Here is a 22,057-nt window from a genome sequence, read left to right as displayed (position 1 = left end):
TTCAAGTGTATTTAAATTTTATTTAATCTTTAAATAAATTGATTAAATCGCTAATATATTAGAATTTTTATTAAAATTTTAAAATTACAAAAATACTTACAAAATAATTTATTGATATATTTTTGTCTGAATGGCTTAAATATTATCTTGTATGAATGTCTTAACACTATTTTTAACCTTACAGTCTGTCCAAACAAATCTAAAAACTAAAATAATGAAATTCCACGCATTGGATTTGATTTATTTTTCATTTTGGAATTGGTTACGACAGAATGATTCCAAAAATAAGAATTTAATTACCACTCTGAGTAACCAAGGGAGTCTGCAACTTACCGATATGATAATAAATGATGAGGTAGGAAAAATATAAGGTAATTTCATTGGAAAATTCCCTTGCTTCAAATGACAAGTCAAAAGATGACTTTTAAGTTGTAATAAAAAAAAAGAGATGACTTTTAAAATAAGGTTGTTACTTTGATTAAACAATTTTGACACATTTCCTGGGGTCAGAAATATGACCTAAAGTATTAAAGAAATAGAGATTAACATAATACTCAACCAAAATAGAGATCATAAGAATATAAGAAATTCCTGGAAAGTTAAAAAACTCAAGACTCAAAAACAATTCACTTGTTTGATGGAACTTTCGTCTTAAATGTTTAGCTCAATCCAGCTAGAATTTAAAGCTTAAAGGATTACTCATAGCTAGAGAAGACCAAAATACTTAACCCTAATCAGTTATTGCAATACAAATCGAAAGAAATCAGGCTTGATGAGAGTATCCTGCCACAAAAGATGCACAAGGCTCTTCTCATCGAGTAATTTCCGAAAAATGTTGCATATGTAACTGTGATGTTTGTTTTGACGTCAAAGGGGCAAAATTAAAACCCCATCCGTAACAAAATTGATCTTTGGCTCTTTTTGAGAGCCTAGACGGCAAAACACCCACCACATTGGGGGTGCAGTTATACAGGTGTATGCAAGAAGAAGACATGTATTGCGACAACAGTAATGTTTCCCTACACATATCCGTTTGGTCTCTCTCCACTTTGTGCGGATCTCTTCTGCATGCTTGCTTCATAATGTTGAATAGCAGCATCTAGAGCCTGCACAAGTCATATTCAACAGGAGCAAACTTCAGAAAATAGTTCAACCTAATTAACCAACTTTGATTAATGATATGCCCCAATAGGCATTGCTCGCTGGCTCCGGAATGTATAGGAGCTGATTTCATCCCATAGAACACGAGTCATGACTGCACCTGCATGTGCTGCTAATAACATCTGCTCATGAGGCTAATGGAATTAGAATGCCCCGATCCAAAACCAGCATATGCAAGCCAGTAGTTTAACTTCGGAGCCCAAAGTTCACAAGAATAAGTGAAACTACTACTGCCTAGCAGTTTAACTCATATAGTTCCTCTGAATTCTCCCTTTCATTTTTCCGGACTTGAACTAAGAAATAAGAAAAGTTCACACCTGATGCATTGGACGAACAAGGAGGGAAACCTGATGCCGAAGCTCTGATGGGACAGATCCCTTAATCTCCTGAATTTTATGGCGGACTTATAAATTATTAAAATTAAGTGTATCCAAAATAGAGGTAAAGGCAAAGCATCTTCAACAAATCATTCAAAGAAATTATGCTTCAGCATCACTCAAGCCAGGAAGATAAGAGAAGGGTACAGGAGGTAAATTAGACAAAATAACTGCAGAAAGGGTAGAATTGGAAAGTTGAGTGAAGAAACTTCTCCATTTTTTATTTTTCTGACATTTACCTCTAGCTGTGGATAGATATTTGACATGGCATCCTTTAATCTGTTTACCTGCATACAGTTACCGAATGAACAACAATTCAGAATGACAGATTTATGAAAAGAAAAAATTTATAATCAAGAAAGTCAATCACATTGAGATTAACATTCAGAATGCAATCCTTTCATTTATGGTCGTCATCAGCTTTCAGGATACTGTTAATAACAGATAAAATACACAGCATTTCTGAAAACAAAAAATGTCTGAGAAAAAAAAAAGACAGATTTTCCTTGCAAATACTCAAAAGCAGCCTAGCTTCTTGTTTGAAGAAATGGTTCTTTTGTAACAAAATTTTTCCTTCTCTCTGACTCTGTGGGTGTCTATCATTATATGCAGGACAGAAGGAGAGAGTTCAGGACTAACACAACCAGTTTGAAAATTTATTTAAAACTTGAATTTTCATCCATTGAGAGCAAACATCATCAACCTTCATTAATAAGGTAGTTAGCCAGCTCCAGGCTTTTTTATAACAATAAGTGCAGCATTTACCTTCACATAGAGGTAAGTGGTGGTGATAGGATATGATGCCCAAAAATGTTTGAGTAGTTCAAGGATTGATGTCCAATGCTGGAAACATTCAGAAGTTCTCTATAAGCAAACCAAAGTCTAGAAATAAAATTATCAAATTAAGCAAAATAAAGATGCACAGCCATAAGGGTTAAGGCAGAACAGGTAATGCTCCAAAATCCATTGTATAAAATGCAACTATATCAAGTACACTAACAAAGAAATCTCACATGCAATAGCTCCTCCTTAGTTTTCCTCGGAAGTCTGTCCAGAACACTCTCTTGAGGATTTTTCCCAATATGATATTTGGTGTTGGAGATACTATTGGTCAAAGCATCAAAAACCTGTATGATAAAGTTTCACTGTTAGTTCTTATATCCAACACTTCCCATTATTAACAAGCACCATGAAAATATTGCCGTTACTTGATGAGCAACTTCAGGTTTGACAATAGGCTCCTTCAACCCCATAGCTCTAATCGATGAGATGGACTCCCTTAAAGAACCATACACCTCCTGGGTGCTCAAACCGCATTTTATTTGTTTAATTTCACCAAGTGCATCTCCAGAACTTCTAAGTGCATTAGCTTGTTGAGAATCAAAATAATCTCGAGGGTCCTGGTTTTGGGCACACACAAATAAGGTATCTACAGAAAAGCATCTATTAAAACCACATGATCACAGGAGTCACCTTAATGCAAAGTGGTGCTAGTGGAAGAGTATTTGGTCCCTGAAGATCTTCTATTTCAGTCATCCTTGATAACCTATCTAACCTCTCACGGCTTGTATCCCCATCAGATTCTCCCTTATTTGATGATTCTAATGCAAAGATAGAACATAAATACCCATAGAACATAAATACCTATTCTACAGCATAAAACCACAGTTGTAAAATAAATTAGGAGAAAACCAATACGAACTCTGTTTTGACTGAGCAAGTGCTTCTGCTACAGCCTTCGTGTCTTCCAACTCCACATCTACATTCAAATTCATAGAGCAGATGCAATCCAATGAGACATGTATGTTCTCAAAAAGAAAAACTGGACATCAAGTATCAGAAAGCCATTACTAAACCAATATATATATATATATGTGCAAGAAAAAAATAAATAATAAATAAATTCTGCAGTGGTAAATAAATTCAAGGGAAAGCCTTTACCTACAGCTCTTCCCTCAAGAACAACCGCAGCATGCCGGTTAATATCCTGGGATAGAGATCTTTTGTATAGCTCATTTTGTGATTCTGTCATTTCCTTACTACCTTCACGTAAAATCCCATGATCCTGCAGGTTAAGAAACATAAACAGATATGATTTTTTATTTTCCCTAAAGTTAAAACTGTAGAATTCATCCATTACAAACCTTAAACAAACATACATGACCCAGGGGTCAAACTTGATAAATGAAACAAAAAAATTCACTTTTATCTTCAAATTATCAAAAAGCAAACCTCTAAAAAGCAGTTACAAAATGAATTAATTCACTTAAGTGATAGCATCGAACATACCGGAAGATGTGTATAATCATCACCCTCATCAGCCTCCATGTCCAGAGTTGGGTCAACCCGCCGGATCTGCAAAGAACACATTATACAAAAGGGTAAGGACCATCCTCATTCATGGTATTATTCACAGGAGAAAAAAAAAAATCAACGGAGAACAAGATATCCCAGTTAGGAGATTATGTTTACTAGGTATTTTATGACTTCGATTGTAATGTTTATAGCTGTCAAGGCTATTCAAGGTTACTTTGAGGTTATAATTGGTTTTTCTTTTTTAAATTTTACTAGGGTTTTAAGGTAATTGTAAGTACCTATTTTAGTTTCAATTGGGTTTTGCAAACCTAGCTGTTCATGCATCCGCAACATATTCGTGTAACTTTTCAATTCCATGGTCAAGTTTAAAGTATTATATATTTATATAAATTTTGACATATTAGTACATTTGTGTCACTGTTTCGTGTCATGTCATGTTTTAGTTATTTTTTCAATATCGTGTTCATGTCGTGTCCAATTTACCAGGTCAAGGTTTTGGATATTGAACATTGAATTATTGAGATTTGCCACTAAAGGTTCTGTCTGGTTCTCTTCCTAAGTTCTTCTGTTTCTCCTTCAATCTCTTCTGTTTCCCTCTAATTGCTTCTATCTATTTCTGATTTTCTCTCTTGATTTCCATATTCTATCTGTTCCTCCTACTTGTCTACATCAAGGATTATTCCAGTTTTGGGGGGGGGGGGGGTGAAGAAAGAACAAATAGCACCTTCTTCCGCGCCTCACTTGCCAATATGTCATCCTGCTTTAGAAATACAGCAAGTTCCTCATCTTCAGCAGCCTCTGCTGCAGCAGCAATACTGTTTTTCGTACTATGTAGGTATTCTGCTCTAAAATATTTTGTCCAGAAAGTCCTTTCTGACATCTATAAACCAAAAAAAAAACAAAAAAAAAAAAGACAGTAGGGCATACGGAAAACATGCAGAATGAATCATACCTAATGGTCATCTTCAAATAGCCAATATACCAATAGGGTCATTGTTTATAGGCCAACTGCTAGAAGAAAAGAATTGTTTCAATGCTCCAGGTACCTTGTTAGGAACATAACTTAAGAATGCACGGTGAACAGCTGGCTTCTCCGCAAATATCTGTCACATATCATCAAGCATTGGTTATACTTACACCAAGTCTGACAGCCAAAGACTAATGATTAAACTAATAATAGTAGAAACAAAATTTAAGAAACAAGATAAGTTTAAATAGGCTCTTGGCATTAACTAAATATAATGAAAGAAAGAAAAAATGAAAAAGATACCATACTTGAAGAATGACCTCCGGTGTCAAATTAAATGTGACTTTGTTTGTCTGCATAACAGCAGGATAAAGATAATATAAATCTTCTGTACCCAACTTACTTGGAAAATGACATTAAATGAACTAATATATGGTAATTGATCTTGTGAGTGAGACATAGGCACATGGGATGGGAAAGATGTGAGCAAGTATGCAATTGTTAGTGAGAGTGAAAGAGAGAAAGGTTGTACCCGACCATCAGTTGATGGTTTGATGTCAGAAATCATTGCACTTTTGAAACCCAGCCGCTGTTTTGTCTTTTTGCTGGCTTCTCTATCCAACAACTTCTGCAATTTATGCAGAGGAAGATTTTAATATTTATTCCAATATAACAGTCTCCACTGAAGAAAACAAAGGCCTAATGTGCACTTAACCTTTCGTGTTGCCCAAAACTCAGTTTCTGTGAGGACACCACTTAGCACAAATTGCTTGTGAAGTTTCTGCAGTTCACTGAGAAGAAGAAATGTCATTTAGGAAGTTCTTATCAGCTCAGGAAGTTCCATCCAGTAGCAAAGAACCCAGCCAAGCAGCAGTAGAGACTTTCAAGAAAAGAAAAGCCAATGACATATAATAAGAAAATGTTTAAAACACACATTCAGTTAAGAATTTTATTTTACATGTGAATCTGCTCAGAATACTTAAGTAGTTGTCACAACACAACTCACATGATCATTACCTTATTTATCCTATTAGGCTTAAATGATGTAGATATACATATAAAAGGCTATCATGTATGACATCCTGTGTCCATTTCAAACTAACATATTTTTCGTTCCACTAATCATGCATAAGAACAAATGAAATTTTTTGTTGCTAAAATTTTCATATTTACAAAGATACAAAATGACATATCTTCTAAAAAGACACAAGGAGATTATTTCAGAGCAAACTTACTATCAACACCTTGTAATATGTTTTAACTCCCTCTAGAAGTTATGGTTTACAATTTATCTAATATCAACATGACTTACATTTTTATAAACCACAGCCCGACTAAAAGTTCCCTTATCTATCTGAAATCCTTCCAAGCAAAAACTTAATCCTGTAAACCACCACTATATTAATTACTTCCCCTTGCAGCATGTTTTTTCCTATTTTCCCTCTCACCTTAAACTTTTTCTTATGTTTTCTTAAGTAAGCCTCTTCAAATCCTCAAGCCAACCCAGTTGGCATTCACAACACAAACTGGTTTGACACAAAAAGGTAAATTTACCTATCTTCCTGTAATAACTTAATTCGCAGCTCCATTTCAGCGGCACTGAGTTGCTCATCAGGATATGCAACAGTCGGTTTTTCAGAAACTTCTCCACCCTTTGCAAGAACTTTTCCTATTCATGATAAACAAACATCATATCTTGAAACAAGTGTGCTAAAACTTCAATTAATACAATGTAACATGCAAAGCGTAGAAGAGTGAAAATAAAGGAGAAGAGAAAAGGGGATTTTTAAGTTTTTACTTAAAACCACCTCAGGCCCATAAGGGCTAAGGATAGAAATTAAACAGAATTATACACTTGTTAAGAGAAGAGAAAAGAATCTTTAATGCCTAAAATAAAAGGCAAGAACAAATTAACACCATTGATTAGCTACTCATGTTAATAAGGAGGAATAGAAAAGGAAAATTCGTTCTCAAACAATTTACAAAAAAAAAAAAGAAATTCAAAATTCAAAAACATGCATGACAACTGCTAAGAACAAGGAAAAACATGAAAGCAAATCCTTAATAAAATCCTAGAACCATATTGTGCCAAACTCATTTGACTTGAACATGTAACTTACCCACAAAATCTCGACATTCTTGGAGATCTGAATAATTTTCGAACTCAAAGATGAAACTCCCATTCTGAAAACAACACATAAAGAAAATTTCAACATATCATTGATCCATAAAAAAAGCATTTGGATTCAATCTAAATAAAGACTAAAATAAATCAATAACCAAAACAATGATTATCCAACCCGATAGGAAACATATATTTAATCAACATAAACAAAGATACCTGATTGTTAGTAAGATTAAGCCATGGCGGCTTATTTGATCCTTCCTTCGTATGCTTTTGGCCTGCAAATCTCACCATTTAAGCAGCATTATTTAGACAGTACGATAGCTTGCATTCATACCAAATTACACACAGCAATTTACCTTTAATGTATCGAAACTCCACATCAAGCTTTCCAGCTGATTTAGGATTATGAGGCACAAATAAAATTTTCTCAAACGTCTGTACAAAGCAAAGTTACTTAGATAATTATTTCTTCGAATCATTCAATAATTATTCAACCATTACAACATAAAAATTCATATATTAATACAACAAAACACACCACGAACTTTAAAAATATCCTATATAATTCCAAAAAAGTGAAAATAAAATTTAAAAATATCTATCAGTAAATACAATGCGTATAAATTTCAAATTTCGTAAAAAAGAATATGAACTGTAAACATCAGTTCATTATTCTTTTTCAACATTGACAAATTTGAAATTCAGTAAATAAATTCAATAAAAATAAACAAAATAAAATGAGTACCATTCTAAGAGTACCGGGAGTTCCTGGATCCTTGATTGTGGTCTTATACTTAGCTCGCTTAGTCACGTGAGTGCTCGCCATCTTCGATTAATTAGGACAACAATTTACCAAAAACAAGAGAAATAATATTATTGATGAAAGAAAATCAAATAATCAAGCTTTACAGTTTTGTTTATATTGTAGTTAGAGAAAGAGAGAAGGGATCGAGCAGGCAGAGTGAGGAAGAGGCGACTGAAAACTGAAAAGCCAAAGATCAACCCAGAAATCCAACAAAGGAAGCATCGGAACCAGGGAGAGACAATTATTGGGAGAAAAAAACTTCAAAAAGAAAAACAATCAAAACTGGGCTGTAGAATTGGATTGTTGAGTTTCAGGCTCAAATATATGACTCAAATTTGGGCTTGTTTTAAACGGTTGGGCCCTCAGACAAACACTGCTTTTAAATTTGATTTCGAAGCCCAAAAGTTATAAAATGCAAATTGAGTCTACTAGACCTATAAAAACAAATATCGATGATCGAAAACCAATTAAGTAATTCAGTTTTATTCATTATAAATACCATTTTAAATTCGAATTATTTTAATTTATTCAATTTTCGATTTTGAATATCCAAATCCAATAAATTAATTAAGCATCATATAAATCTAACTCAATATTTGTACCCAACCCAATATTTAAAGGCCGAATACCCTTATATAAATCACCTCAAAAATGAAATAACCCAACCCAATTAAATTTCTCAAATATAATGTTAATAAATCCAAATTAAAAAATTTCCAACTTATTAATTTATAAATTAATTGAATCTAGAATTAAATATTCAAATATAAAAATATCAATTCAAATATACAAAATTTTCAATGAAAGACTAGAATTTTATCACAACGACAATAAAAATATTGGGTAAATTATACTCAATATTACTTTAAAATACGGAAATGTTTTTGGTTTTTTTAAAAAATTCAGTTTAGTTATTCCAAATAAAATAATTATTCAAACTAGTAATTTTAATTAAAATCTTCTATTTTTCTCTAATAAATTATAACGTGACACATTAATTAATTAAATTACGACACATGATATTTTTTATTGATTTTTGTATTTTTTATTGATTTTTGACTAAAATTTAAGAACCTCTTTATAATTAGTCCAAAACACACATTGGTTTCTGGAGCTTATTTGTTTTCCATGCTGCTGCTGTTGTTGCCTTTGTATGTTATCTAATTTAGTAGATTTGAGAAGATCAAGCTCTTCAGACCACCAGTGGAAATTGGTGACAGTCATCGGAGGCAGAGCAACAAAACGAAGCGCTATCCGCTTTTCCACCAAAAAATTTCAGAATGTTTAGAAGAACATGTCTTTTAATTGGATATAGATTAAGATTTGTATTAATGTTCAGACTTCACATGTGAAAAAAGAAGGGGAAAAAATAAGCTTATACACTCCCAGGAATGGAAAATCCAAGGTTCTTGATCCAGCATTTTCTGCCTTTTTAGTTCAACTTCCTTGCAAATTTCAAAATTAAGATTTTCATCTTATTGATTTTTTAAATTTTATTTATGGTCTTCCTTTCCACAGTTTTAATTTTAATTTTTAACTTTAGAATTCCCTTTTTATTTTTAATTGTTTTATTAACCTTTGTAGATTCAACCTTGCTCGCTGTTATATACCATTTTTGTATTTTTGAGTAAGAATTGTATTTTTGGGTCCGTTTGGAAGCAAGGAAAATGTCTTCCGTAAATTGTTTTCTTGCTTTTACGGTGTTTGGAAGCATGAAAACATTTTACAAATGTAAAATAACCTTCAATTTGGGGAAAATGTCTTACCGATTTCATTTCTGTAAGACATTTTCCATCTCTCGTTCTTCATCCAGGTAAGTTTTCTTCTTCTTCTTCTTCCATTCTTCAACTTCTTATAATATTTTTTCAACTTCCTCTTCCCAATTTCCGTCACATATCTTCTCTTCTCAGGCAAATTTTACACGCTGCTGTTTCGTTTCCTATCTTTCTCTCTATCTCAGGATCTCATTACTCTTCGCAAGGTATGGCATCTTCATTTAAAAAACAATTTTTTTTTGTTCTTGTTCTTTACTTGTCCAAATTTTAACTGATTTCATGCCTGAAATTTTATGCCTTTCTTTGTTTCTTTATTTTTTTTTTTTTTTGAGTTTGGAAAATTCTATCGATTCAGGGCAATAAAAATGTAATCTGATGCCACGTTTTGTTTGCAAATGTGCTTGATTCTTGTGCTTGTTGTTTTTGGAAATGTCTGCCCAAACCTTAACAAGTCTCTGCAAGCAGTAGAGAAAGGTTTTTTTTCAGTCATTTTTAGATCATTTTTTTTTCAAGGAAAAATGGAAGACCAATACAAAATTAAAGGATAACAATGGCACTAGAACTATTCCTAACTAGAGCTCTTCTCTCTGTCTTCGGTGTTAGTTTCTTCCTCCGTTGCACTTTGATTGGATTTACCATCTGTAGGCTTCTCAACATTATGTATTCCCTGCCATATCAAATTCAAGTTGACTAAACTAATGTATAATGGAAGAACAATTCTAACACCATTGTTATGTAGACTAAATTCAAGTTTTTTTAAATAGCTGGATCAAAGTAAATATGATCTTTGCATTTTACGTTGCTTCATGGTTTTCTTCATCAACATCAAGCTAATTGAAAATTCATAAAAATATTTTGAATACAAGGAAACTATAAAATGGAGATATGAGTTGGGATATTTAGAATTGTCTTTTTCTTATGTAAACCAGTGAATGTTAGAAAAGAAAGCTGCTTAAAATATTTCTCATTGTGAAGTTTGTGGTTTAGCTTGGCCAGATTCATATTGCAAGGTTGCCTGCAACATTGATTCTCCATAACCACCCTCTTCTGCATTTTAGCATTAGAAGCCAAAGCCTTCTCGTACTTTTCCTGCAAATAAATCTTTTTTTTGAGAATTTTAATATAGTCACAAAAGAAGAGGAAACAACTCTGCTCATAGGATCTTGAATTTAATCAGAGTAGGCACCTTAAAATGAACTGTATGGTAAATGAATCATAAGAATAAAACAAACCTTAATTCTTATGGTGAAAGACTTAAAGAAGTTAAGAGAAACACAGCATACCAAATAACTTAAATTGCCTAACAGTAACTTAAATTTTTCAATAGGAGTCACATCACAAGAATATATATATATATGTGTATATATTTAGCATGACTAAAAAACAGAATGATTAGATTCCTTCTTGATGTATACACTCAAGTATCTTTAAACTTCTCTTTTAATCCTATATGAACAATGGTATAAAATCTGTAGTTTAACATTATCAATGATAACTAGGACATCAAGAAAAGAAGATGAACACAAGCTCAAGATTTATTCATATAATATGTATATTTATTTGTATTGTGTCATCTTTTAATGTACATGAAATCACAAGGATGAATTGGTTAGACCATTGCTATTGAGAAGGTATAATTAATAAATAAAATTGAAACCCTTCCATAACAAGTATAATATGTATATCTATTTGTATTGCATGTTCTGTTTCAAGCATTCCTTCATTCATATAATATGAGTCTCAGTTTCTCGCTTTGTTGTTTCTGTTTGGCTTTATAATTTTAGAACTAATGTTTATTTTATTTTATAATAAACATAAAAATTAAATTATCATTGGATGCGGGTTTTGGTGATCGAACAATTCAATCACTTCTTCTCTTTCTTTTTCTTACCAATCTGTGTGGATTGCTAACAACAAGACGGTCCATGAAAGTAAGGAATTGATAGGTTCTTGTCCAACAATGTAAAATGTCTTACACTCGTCGATAAAATCTTCTGCTTAAGACCCAAAATAGATATTCATTTTTGTGTGTGGTGGCAACATGAGCACCAAAGTGTTGGTTGAACGATAAAAAAATTATGGGTCAATGCATTTGTAGCTTAATCTGGTCAGTTTGGTTGCCCATTTCCTTCTTAACATCCAGCATAAACATGTGACCAAAGTATTCATTTGGCTGCCTTTGATTAACATATTGTCCTTTGCTGATTCCTGTGTCTTTCATGTCTTTGGTCATACTCCACAAAAGCTAGATCTTGCCTATCAACAAAATCTTTATTCTATTCTCTTATCTTAATCTTATCACTATATGATTAATTGTATGTTTGCACTTTGATTCTTATTTACTTTGCACAATTATTTGTGCGAATTGAATGATTGGAGAGGCATTGCACGTTTTCAATTTGTATATTTTTTGTAGTGATCAAATATTTGTGTGGCATTATTTTGGCTCCGTTTGTTTGCCACCAACTGGAAATATTAAAAGCAAATTTGAATTCTTCTTATAAAACAGATTTGAAAATCTGATGTGCAAATATCATGCTTCGAAATTAGAAGAGAGTTGTAATGCTAAGTGTTCTTGCTTGACTCATTAATAAAGATGCCAAATATGATGAATCATCCAAGAACGTGCTTAATTCTTTCTTCTGACTGTTTCTTGGTCTTCTCTCATTGTCTTTATGTTGAAAACTACTATTACTCTGCTTTTGTTTTCTTTGGGTTAAATCTAATAAATTTTCTTCAATTTTATGCGTCTTATCTTAGTTATCATTTAAAACATTTTATTCTTGAAAATAATAGCTTACTTTGTTTTATTGATTTTGACTATGTATCTACTTCAAAATTGGAGTTTTGTTGCTGAATGATTTCTTTGACCTTACTCAAAGTTGGGTTTTCTTTTACTCTTTAGTGACTACAAAAATTAATTAATCTCGTGAACTTTTATCATTTTATTCTTGGTGAAGGAAAAAAGAAACGACTTGTGAAAACTCAAAAGTTAATAAAAGTTGAAGTCTTGATAAAAAAGATTTATTTTTAAAAGCAAGAAAAGATGAAAGCTCGAAGAGAAATGGATAAAAATGAAAAAGAAATTGAGAAACACGTTATGTGAAATGAGAAGTTGAGATAATACACTGCAACAAAAGAAGACAATAGCCAAAGGTCAAATCCTAAAAAAATTAATTAAGCAAAAATGATGCCTTGCGAAGTGGGAAGAGCTTCTTTTGGAGGAACATTCATATCAAAGTTATTTGTTTTTTATTTTAGTAGGATTTTAGAATTTCACTTTATTTTATAAATTAGTTTTTAGTATATTTTAGGACTTTTAAGTTTATTATATATTTTTAGATTTTAGATTGGATAAAGTATAAAGAAATGTTAGTTTGATTTGTGCAAGGAAAGTAGTTTTTCACTTCAGCAAAAGATTTATCCGCTGGAGCAGAGCGACTACCTGATAAGCGCCGCAAATTTTGATTATAAAAAAAGAAGAAGAAGAAGAAGACTCAACCTTAAAAGAAATGTATAAGTGTAACTTTAGTCATGATAACTTTAGTCATTACTTGAGAAGCTTTATATATATATGTATGCATTTTAGTCATGGTAATTTTAGTCATATATGTGATCTTATGAAAAGTTTACGTATTTTTTGTAGTGATCAAATATTTATGTGATATTGTGTAGATGGATCGTAATCAACATCATGCAATTGTCGGAGTCGTGGCTTCAGTTTTAGCTTTTGGGGCTCTCTGGATTAAAAAATTAAAAACTAGGAAGGAAATTACTTCTCACCCTCAAAAAAGTGTCAATGATGAACAAATTAAATTTGTGGGTGAACAACTTGGCAAAATTGCTAATGCTTTGGAACAATTTACTGTGGATAAGACACCACATCTTTACGAAGAAGTGATGTCAATGGAGGTAGAAGGATTTGATGATGACTTCCTTTGTTCTGTGTTTGATTATTTAGTGTAACATCCCGAAATAGGGCCTAAACGGAACAGTGGTTGCGAAACCACAAATTCGAGGTAGAATGTAACGGCCTAATTTTCAGTGGTGTCAAAAATGGTGATTTGAGATCACTAAATCGGACAAATAAGATTGAACAAGATAGTAACTTAATATTTATGAGTCAAGTAAGAATTTAGAAGAATTTGTGAAATGGTGAAATTAGTGAATTAAAATAATTTATTAGGTCAGACGGGTCAAAAACGAGGTATCGAGACCTCGAATTTAAAATCGAGCTATAAATATTTTTATAAATATTTATGAAGTGTCATTGAGTTAGTATTAAAGTTTCGTTAGAAAATTTTGATGTTTGGATAGCTAATTAATTAAAAGGACTAAAGCGAAAATAGCTCAAAATTTGTTAAATTGTGAGTAAATAGCTTAAGTATTTAAAAGATGGATTTAAAGAGCAATTAGACCCAAAGGTTAATGGCGGACGGTTTGGGTATGAAATAAGCAAGAAAACAATGTGAACAAGGGACAAAATTGGAATTAGCATAAAAGTTAATAGTTAAAAAATGATGTAATTGAAAATCTAGACATTTCTTCATTCTCAGCCGAAACGCCGTAGCAGGTCTCCTATGCTGGTTTTTCATATTTTTGCACCATGTAAGTTCAATTTTACTATTTCTTAGTAATTTTATGTTTTTGTGACTTTTACAATTAGGTCCAATCATCTAATTCATTAGTTTTTGATTTGGTGGGTGAAATTGGAAGTTACCCTGGCTGAGTAAGGGTAGTTTATGATGAATTATTATGAAATTTAAGTTCTAGTTTCATATTAAGGTTGTTTTATTAAGTCATTTTGATAGAAAATGGTATTTAGGACCTAATTGTGTGCAAAATTGTGAATTAGATGTTGGTGTTGAAATTCAGAATATCAAAGGCTGTGAAATAGTTTATAATGATAAAATAAAAGTGTTAATTTATAAAAATTAGTTCAATTGATGGGTGAATTGAGCAGGGACTAAATTGTAAAACTGTAAATTTTGGGGTAAAAGTGCAATTTCGAATTTTGAACAGCATAAATTGTGAAGTGAAATAGAAATCAAATAAATGCTAATGAGTAGAAATATTTTATATTATAGATCAAGAATCCAAAGAAGAACGAGGAAAAGAAAAAGTAAAGGACTAAAGTGTAAGGTTTAGTCACATTTTGTATCAAGGTAAGTTTACAGTAAATAAATGCAATATTCTTTTATTTTACATTATTATTGTCAATTTCAGCATTTATATATTATGTTATGAAAATATTTAAAGTCGAATTTAAGGTGAAGTGACAGAGGAAAAGTGTTAGAAAGCCCGGTTGAACCCTAGGAATGTTAGGATATTAGGGTTGACAGACGTAATGAAATGAGCCATGTAAGTCCATATTAGAAATATGGCTTTGGAGACAGGATTGAGCCATGTAAGTCCATATTATATATGGCATTGGAGACAGAATAATTCATGTAAGTCCATGTCAAAGACATGGCATTGGCGAGATATTGATAGACAGAACGACCTAGTATCCTTAGTATTCCGAGTGGTTCAACGGGTCAGGATACGAGTTAAATTACAGTGAATTAACAGCAAAGGAAAAGTAGATTATACTTATGAAAAGGAAAGGTCGGTAAGAAAGAAGGTAAGGAATAAAGAAGAAGATAGAAATTGAGAAGTAAAGAAATTTATGATGTTAGATGATATTATGCATAATTATCCATTATGTTGAATGTTGTGATTTATTTGCTTGTAAGCGTACTAAGCCTAGTGCTTAATCTCTTTATTTTCTTCTTCTTATAGTACTTATCTAGTCACTCGGGGATCGAAGGAAATGTCGGAGGCCGATCACACTATCAAAGAAATAACTCGGTATAACTAGACGTTTTGTTTTGGGTATGGCATGTATAGAAACTTAGCTACTTTTGGTATAATATGAATAATGAATGATGTGTAAATACTTGCTAGTGATTAGCTAAGAAAATAGCTGATGATATACATGTTTATTAATATGTATGATTGAATGATGATTATCACATGAAAATTATGAAAATGTGAAAGTAACCTAAAAGCAGATTCAAGTAATGAAATGATGTAACTTTGAAAATCACTAAAATTGTAGAAACATAGTTTGAAGATGAATAATATAAGAAATTAAAGCTTATTATGTATATTTTCTTATGGAATAAGCAAAACAGTAAAAGTATTATATTTTATGATATATATCGAGTTTTAGTGAAACAGGGTTAGAGCGATTTCTGGATCCCTGTTTCAACTTTGGAAATTCACCATAAATTGTACAAAACTAATTAGAAGGTATAATTTATATGGTTAGAATTCTTGTTGAATCTAGTTTTGAGAGAAACAAATGACTTAGTCATATGAATTTTGTACAGGAAGAAAAATGGTTCGTAGTAAGAAGAGGTCAGTGCAGTCGAGTTTTGAAACAGGGGAAACTTTAACTAATAAACTGTACTAATTGGCTAAGTCAAAAATTATAGAAAAAAATTAGTAGATATATATATGAGTCTAGTTTCATGAAAAATTTACGGATCTTAATTTCAAGTTTTGAAACTCGAGAAATGAATTTTTAAGTAACCATGACGCAGAAAAACAGTTTATTCCGAAAATTAAAATAAGTGATTTAGAGTTGTTTAAAAGGTAATATAAGTTTAGTAACACCTCAAGCTTGACTCCGGTGATGGTTTCCGGCGTGGGGGCGTTACATTTAGTGAGTCATGAATCTGAGACAAAAGCTTTTTTAGTTAAAAGTAAGAAGCATAGAAAAATTTGGCTTCAAAAATTTTCTCAAGGTTGAAGATATTGATACTTTTAATATGGTGTAATATTAGTTATGCACTTGGACAATATTGTTGTTATCATGTGGTGTAATATTAGTTATCATATGGTGTAATATTACTTATGTACTTGGATAATGTTGTTGTTATCATGTGGTGTAATACTAATTATGTATTTGGATAATATTATTAATTTCTAGTATTAATTGTGGTTTGGAAGCTAATTTATAATTATTCAATCCTTATTTTTGTTTTTTATAACATAATTACAAATAATTTATTTGACTTTGGTTGTTTTCAATTTATGACGGTTAATATTCTAATTTAATAATTGAGTATTATTATATATTTAAAATGATTTATTTATTTATAAATAAATCATTGCAATACATGTAAAAACAATTTAAAATATAAATTTATTAATATATATATATATATATATATATATATAAAGTAAACTCAATCAAACAAGGAAAAGATAATAAATTCTTAAATATATAAATTTTTATTAAAACAGCTTTTCAGGAAAATATTTTCAGAAAATCTGCAAACAACAGAAAATATTTTATACAGATTCATCCAAACACTAGAAAAATAAATCATTTTTCAGAAATTATTTTTCAATAAATTATTTTCCAAAAATCATTTTCCAGAAAATATTTTATCTGCAAACAAACGGAGTCTTTTTTTTTTATTTCGATACCCATCAATTGGAGGTTTGGATTTTTTTTTTATTTTTTATTTTTTTTACATATGAGAAGGCAATAAAGAACGTGTAAATTTAGGCTCCGTTTGGAAGCTTGGAAAATATTTTTTGGAAAATATTTTCCTGATTTTACTGTGTTTGGCAGCTTGAAAATATTTTACACTTGGAAAATAGATTCCAAGACACGGGTAAAATGACTTGCAATTTGGGGAAAATGTCTTATCAATTTCTTTTTAGTAAGACATTTTCCATCTCCTTCATCCAGGTAAAATTTCTCTGATTCTCCCGTTCTTGAACTTCTTATATTTCTTCCCTTTTTCCTTAGTTCGTTGCATATATATGCTCTTCTCAAGCAATACACGCTGCTATTTCGTCTTTCTCAGGCAAAGCTCTTTTTTAGGTAATTTTCCAAATATCCCCATATTTTTCGATTATAGGTGAAATTTTGTTATTATTGTTCGATTGATGGGCTTTGAAGGTTATTGTATCTCTGGGATTTTCCATTTTGTTTCATGTAATATAGATTTTCTAATTATTAATTTATTGGGTTTGCTTCTTCAGGCAAGAAAGAAACTTTCTATGGAATCCATTGATTACCCATTTGGAGAAGAGTAAGCAATGTTCCCATGATCTGTATGTAAAAGCCCTGTATAAATTAGCCTGCAACAACTTGTTTTCCTGGTTATTTTTCATATACCTTACAAAGACACAATACCAACTAAAATTTGCAAGCATATTTTAAAGTATTCTTTCAAGCTTAGGATGATGGAATCTATCCTTCACATAACATAATTTACATGGCTAAAAGAGAAATAACAAAAATATTAGAGTCAGACCTTTTATATTGATAACAGCTTTATTTTCTTTTTTGCATTTATCAATTTGGCCTTATTTTAGGTTTGAAATTGAGACAGTTGAGGATGAAAAATCTTACTTGCAAAACAGACTTAGAGAAGAGGTTCTGCTACCTATCCACCTTTCGAAGACTTACTATTATTATTATCTTGACTTGTATGGAAGCTTTTCATAGTAAAGTCATCTTTCTAATACAGATTGAAGGTAATACCAAACTAAGCCAGTGTGGAAAAACAAAAGAAGACATTGCAAGGGCGTCAACTATGTCTTGAGAAAGAAGTACGTTTGTAATGTGAAGCTCTTTTGTTTTTTGTTTTTGCAATATATGGAGTTTAATATTTGTATTTGCTTTATAAATTAACCGTTGTGAACCTTGATTGTTGCTCTTGATTGTACTTAATAGGTAGCAATATTAAAGGAAGAGTTGCAAAGGGAGAGAGATAAGAGGACAACTTTGGAATCCGTTCTTAATTCATCTCAAGAACAACCCACAGTTCTCCCAGCTAAGATTGACAAAAAGGTATACGATGGCCTGACTCTGATTTAAGTAATCCACCTAATCTTTAACTTGCATCAAATTTTAACTTGCAACTATTATGAAGAAAAAGGCAGATCTTAATGACATAGCTCTAGCAGAGGCAGATATAATTAATTTGAAAAAGAAGGTTGAAGATCCGGAGGTGCAGCTTAATCAACAGCTTGAGAAAAAATCTACTTCCATGAATGATTCATGCAGTCAACGTCAACCAAATCATCATGCAAAAAAGTAAGCTTTCAGTTGGTTCTATCACAATGTCATATCTTTTTGGGTATATGTAGCAAAACATTTCTTATTTTTGTCTCTTTGGTGATAAATACTTGTCATCCTTTTAGTGATTGGAATTGTTTAAACTTTAATGTAAAATACATTTGGAGTTTTTTGACATATTTTTTACAATTCACATCCTCATCTGGAGTTGTTTTAACTTTTTTTTAACTATATTTATGTTGTTTTTACACTTTATACAGAGAGGATAAGCCAAAGGGTACTGGAGCTGTTGTTAAAGAGTCAGGAAGCAAGGTAAACTTACATTCATTTGAGTCAACATGCAGTACTGTAGTTTACTAGAAAATGAATGGAATTGATCCTGTTGTTTTACTTTGATGATTGTATTCCATTTTCTCCAAAATCCAAATAACTCTACCTATTTATTGAATTTTTGAGTGTTTGCCTTAGTTGTTGCTTATGGATGTATGAAGATTCTTGATGCACTCACCCCAAAAGAAATTGTGATTGTGAAAGTTGATGTGGAAAGTTGAAGAAAAAATTGGACAGGCTCCGAGGGATGTGATCAGTTATATGGTTGAATTTATTTTAAAAGAAAAATCGAAACCCCTTGTTTCAACTTTGTCTTAACTGATCAGTATGAGCTGCAATTTTTTGTTATGATGTGGATATTGAGTGTTGGGTTTAAATGATTGCTTGATCTTAGCTTGGACTCACACTAACTTAGACTCAACTATTAGTATTTAAGGTGAATTTTTTCTTTAATTTTTCTTTCATTTGTTTTCTTGATCGTAGTTAACCCTTGAAGAAATTATTGCTGAATAAACAAGATTGGTTTAATTCTACAGCAAAAAAATAAAAGCAATCCTTTTCTTAGCCTTTATTTACTTTTGTTAGGATTGAACTCTGATTAGAGATTTTGTTTTGGGTTTAATTGTTGATTCATCTTTTTTTTCTATTATTTCTTCTTCGCCTTTATTTACTTTATTAGGATTGAACTCTGATTAGAGATTTTGTTTTGGGTTTAATTGTTTATTCATCTTTTTTCTATTATTTCCTGGCAACTCCTTTGTTAGTGAATGTTGTTTCCATGTTAGTTTATTGTATGTTTTAGAAAGATCAGAAATCAGGGAGCTTGGGTTGTGTTATTTAATCAAGAATTGAGAAGAGAGGCTAGAAAATAATAGAAGAAAAGAAGGGAATATGAGTGTGTTCATGTACAGTATCTGATAATAACTCCTTAGCTAACAGCTGAAAGTAATGGCCAATAAGAAATTAAGACTTGGCCAATATATGATCTGTATGGTTACAAAAGGGAATTTAAGCTAACTTTCATCTCAGCAGGTCTATGCCTGATTCTCTCTCCCTTTAGCTCCTTTTGTCAATTTCCTTCTTGTTCTAGGTTGCATTGCCTATAACCTCGGAACCGGCAGTGGTACATCTGTGCTTGAAATGGTTGTTGCTTTTGAGAAAGCTTCTGGAAAGGTTAATGCTAGTTGTCAATTCCCATTCAACATCTATTTGTCAATTCCCATTCAATATTCTCTCTCGGCCTCACTCTCATTTATGCTAATATAAAACTGTTGCTGCTGAAAATATTGCAAAAAAATCCCCATTAAACTATGCCCCAGAAAGCCAGGAGATGCTACAGCTGTTTATGTTTCCACTGAAAAAGCTCAAAAAGAACTTGGTTGGAAGTATGTTTACTATCCTATCTTTTTCCTAATAGATTATTTAGTTAACATGGATAATCTTTCAAAAAGAATTTTCAATTACAGTACAAGATAGGTCCTTTTAATCTTAAGAGTTTGCTATATTGCAGAGCAAAATATGGTATAGCAGAGATGTGCAGAGATCAGTGGAAGTGGGCAAGCAACAATCCATGGGGATACCAGTCAAAGCCTTAGGCTGCAACTAAATACTAATTTTCTTCCCTAGTCTTTTAAAATTGTCTCATAGGGAGAATTAAGTGTACAAATACTTGTTTAATTTAAACAAAACTGATCTTTGATGATCAAAAGTTAGGATTTATCAAATGTTCAAAGATCTTATAAAATTCCTTTGTGTTACATTTATAAGTCTTTGTAAGAGTGATGTTTTTATCATTTCTGGAGTTGAAAAAACAAATGGTTTTAAATTTACCGTAAGGAGTTGACCTAAACAAGATCCCTTTCAGCTTTGATCTTCAATCCTATCTATTGGTTGTCTCAATCTCATCTTTGATAAACTATTTTTTTTAAGGATCTCCATATTCACAAAAGTCCAACTTAAAGAAATAAGTCAAATTTGAGTTTAATTGAAACAAGCAAAGACTTGAGAAGAAGAAGTTCGAACTAAAGAGTGGAGCAGGTAAATGAACCAGTGAAAGATGAAAGAGAACATGTCTAGAAATTATAAAAATTTAAGCTAATTTATTTATAAATAAATCATTGCAATATATGTAAAAAAAATTTAAAATATAAATTTATTAATATATATATAAATTTATTAATATATGTAAAATAACTTTTTCGGAAAATATTTTCAGGAATTCTACCAAACAGCAGAAAATATTTTACATAGTTTTATTCAAACACTAGAAAAGTAAATTATTTCCAGAAAAGTAAATCATTTTCTAGAAATCATTTTCTGGAAAACATTTTATTAGCAAACAAACAGAGCCTTAACGTTTCACAATTCATTTCTAATATCCAAGGTGAATTGAGGATCCCGGAAGAAGTTGAAATCCTGATTAAAGGAAAAGCAAGAAGATCAGTAAGTGTTTTTTAGATTAAGAACCAGTGACAAAAACATTTTTAAATAAGCTACTTTTTGAGAAAAAAATATTTCTCTCAATTCAAAAATTAGCCCAAAAATACCTTGTTTAGAAGTTGAAAATTTTAACTTCTCCCCAAAAATATTTTTTTTCCTCCAAAGATACTGTCGAAACTATTTTTATTTTGAAAACGGGGATGACTTTAAAACAAAAATTTAGTCGCCGCCAATCTTTTTTGTTTAGGTGTGATCGGGTCACCTTGTGATCAATCATTTTAATAAAGTATTTCGGTTTATTAAAACAACGTTTTTAGTCTACGAAAAACTAGAAAATAGATTCGGGAGTCAGTTACGCGCGAAGAAGGATTAGCACCCTCGCAACGCCCAAAATTAGCACCGTATTGATCAATTTACGTCCTAATGTTGAAGCTTTGAAAAAGATTTTAAAATACAATTCCCTTAAAACATTTGAATAACTTGAATTGGATATTGAGATTCTCTTGCTTAGAAAGCATAAAATATTACGTCCAGCACAATTGGATATAATATTTCGAACGCTCGACACAAGATCATCTCAGGATTTCCAAAACACATGCACTTAAAACTTTTAAAAATGATATTTGACTATTCGACTCAAACGGTAAACCGAAACCCAACACGATTGGACACGA

The 22,057-nt window shown here is 31.4% G+C and overlaps 2 protein-coding genes and 1 long non-coding RNA gene across 9 annotated transcripts; 2 read left to right on the top strand and 1 right to left on the bottom strand.

Annotated features, from left to right (window-relative positions):
* Positions 1–599: 599 nt before the first annotated feature.
* LOC108475724 (general transcription and DNA repair factor IIH subunit TFB1-1-like) lies at positions 600–8,045 on the bottom strand. 3 transcript variants are annotated; one of them, XM_053030733.1, is made up of 20 exons: positions 7,695–8,045; positions 7,306–7,384; positions 7,163–7,224; positions 6,942–7,005; positions 6,376–6,490; positions 5,537–5,612; positions 5,354–5,449; positions 5,130–5,174; positions 4,901–4,957; positions 4,579–4,734; positions 3,828–3,893; positions 3,480–3,603; positions 3,241–3,297; positions 3,012–3,139; positions 2,747–2,938; positions 2,552–2,665; positions 2,304–2,381; positions 1,778–1,825; positions 1,479–1,564; positions 600–1,106 (listed from the first exon to the last, which is right to left on the bottom strand). In XM_053030733.1, the coding sequence occupies exons 1-20, from the start codon at positions 7,773–7,775 to the stop codon at positions 1,100–1,102; spliced, it is 1,731 nt and encodes a 576-aa protein (XP_052886693.1). In that variant the 5' UTR covers positions 7,776–8,045; the 3' UTR covers positions 600–1,099. The 3 variants fall into 3 exon arrangements, with proteins under 3 accessions (XP_052886693.1, XP_052886692.1, XP_052886694.1); XM_053030732.1 differs by having other exon boundaries at positions 1,479–1,547; XM_053030734.1 differs by lacking the exon at positions 1,479–1,564.
* A 6,558-nt stretch (positions 8,046–14,603) lies between these two features.
* Positions 14,604–15,465, top strand: LOC128295097 (uncharacterized). Its single transcript, XR_008285410.1, has 2 exons — positions 14,604–14,694; positions 15,311–15,465. It is a non-coding gene; the product is annotated as an uncharacterized LOC128295097 (long non-coding RNA).
* Positions 15,466–17,168: 1,703 nt separating this feature from the next.
* On the top strand, positions 17,169–20,710 carry LOC108485171 (uncharacterized). Of its 5 annotated transcripts, none has more exons than XM_017789185.2 (10): positions 17,169–17,411; positions 17,573–17,622; positions 17,909–17,969; positions 18,064–18,145; positions 18,270–18,386; positions 18,503–18,632; positions 18,875–18,926; positions 20,035–20,117; positions 20,264–20,329; positions 20,455–20,710. In XM_017789185.2, the coding sequence occupies exons 6-10, from the start codon at positions 18,586–18,588 to the stop codon at positions 20,537–20,539; spliced, it is 333 nt and encodes a 110-aa protein (XP_017644674.1). In that variant the 5' UTR covers positions 17,169–17,411; positions 17,573–17,622; positions 17,909–17,969; positions 18,064–18,145; positions 18,270–18,386; positions 18,503–18,585; the 3' UTR covers positions 20,540–20,710. The 5 variants fall into 5 exon arrangements, with proteins under 5 accessions (XP_017644674.1, XP_052886259.1, XP_017644532.1 ...); XM_053030299.1 differs by having other exon boundaries at positions 18,475–18,632; XM_017789043.2 differs by having other exon boundaries at positions 18,469–18,632.
* Positions 20,711–22,057: the final 1,347 nt, after the last annotated feature.

This window comes from Gossypium arboreum, chromosome 7 (assembly GCF_025698485.1).
Source record: "Gossypium arboreum isolate Shixiya-1 chromosome 7, ASM2569848v2, whole genome shotgun sequence".
Classification (NCBI taxonomy): domain Eukaryota; kingdom Viridiplantae; phylum Streptophyta; class Magnoliopsida; order Malvales; family Malvaceae; genus Gossypium; species Gossypium arboreum.
Note: the sequence above shows the minus strand (reverse complement) of the source record. Positions and strands in the feature narration are given on the sequence as shown.

Excerpts from the sequence above, each read along its gene's own strand:
- LOC108475724 (XM_053030732.1), bottom strand. The coding sequence starts at position 7,775 with ATGGCGAGCACTCACGTGACTAAGCGAGCTAAGTATAAGACCACAATC. Across the intron at positions 7,385-7,694 it reads CTCCCGGTACTCTTAGAATG|ACGTTTGAGAAAATTTTATT; the intron begins GTACTCATTTTA and ends TGCTTTGTACAG. Across the intron at positions 7,006-7,162 it reads TTAATCTTACTAACAATCAG|AATGGGAGTTTCATCTTTGA; the intron begins GTATCTTTGTTT and ends TGTTGTTTTCAG.
- LOC108485171 (XM_017789094.2), top strand. The coding sequence starts at position 18,586 with ATGAATGATTCATGCAGTCAACGTCAACCAAATCATCATGCAAAAAA. Across the intron at positions 18,633-18,874 it reads CCAAATCATCATGCAAAAAA|AGAGGATAAGCCAAAGGGTA; the intron begins GTAAGCTTTCAG and ends CACTTTATACAG. Across the intron at positions 18,927-20,034 it reads TTAAAGAGTCAGGAAGCAAG|GTTGCATTGCCTATAACCTC; the intron begins GTAAACTTACAT and ends TTCTTGTTCTAG.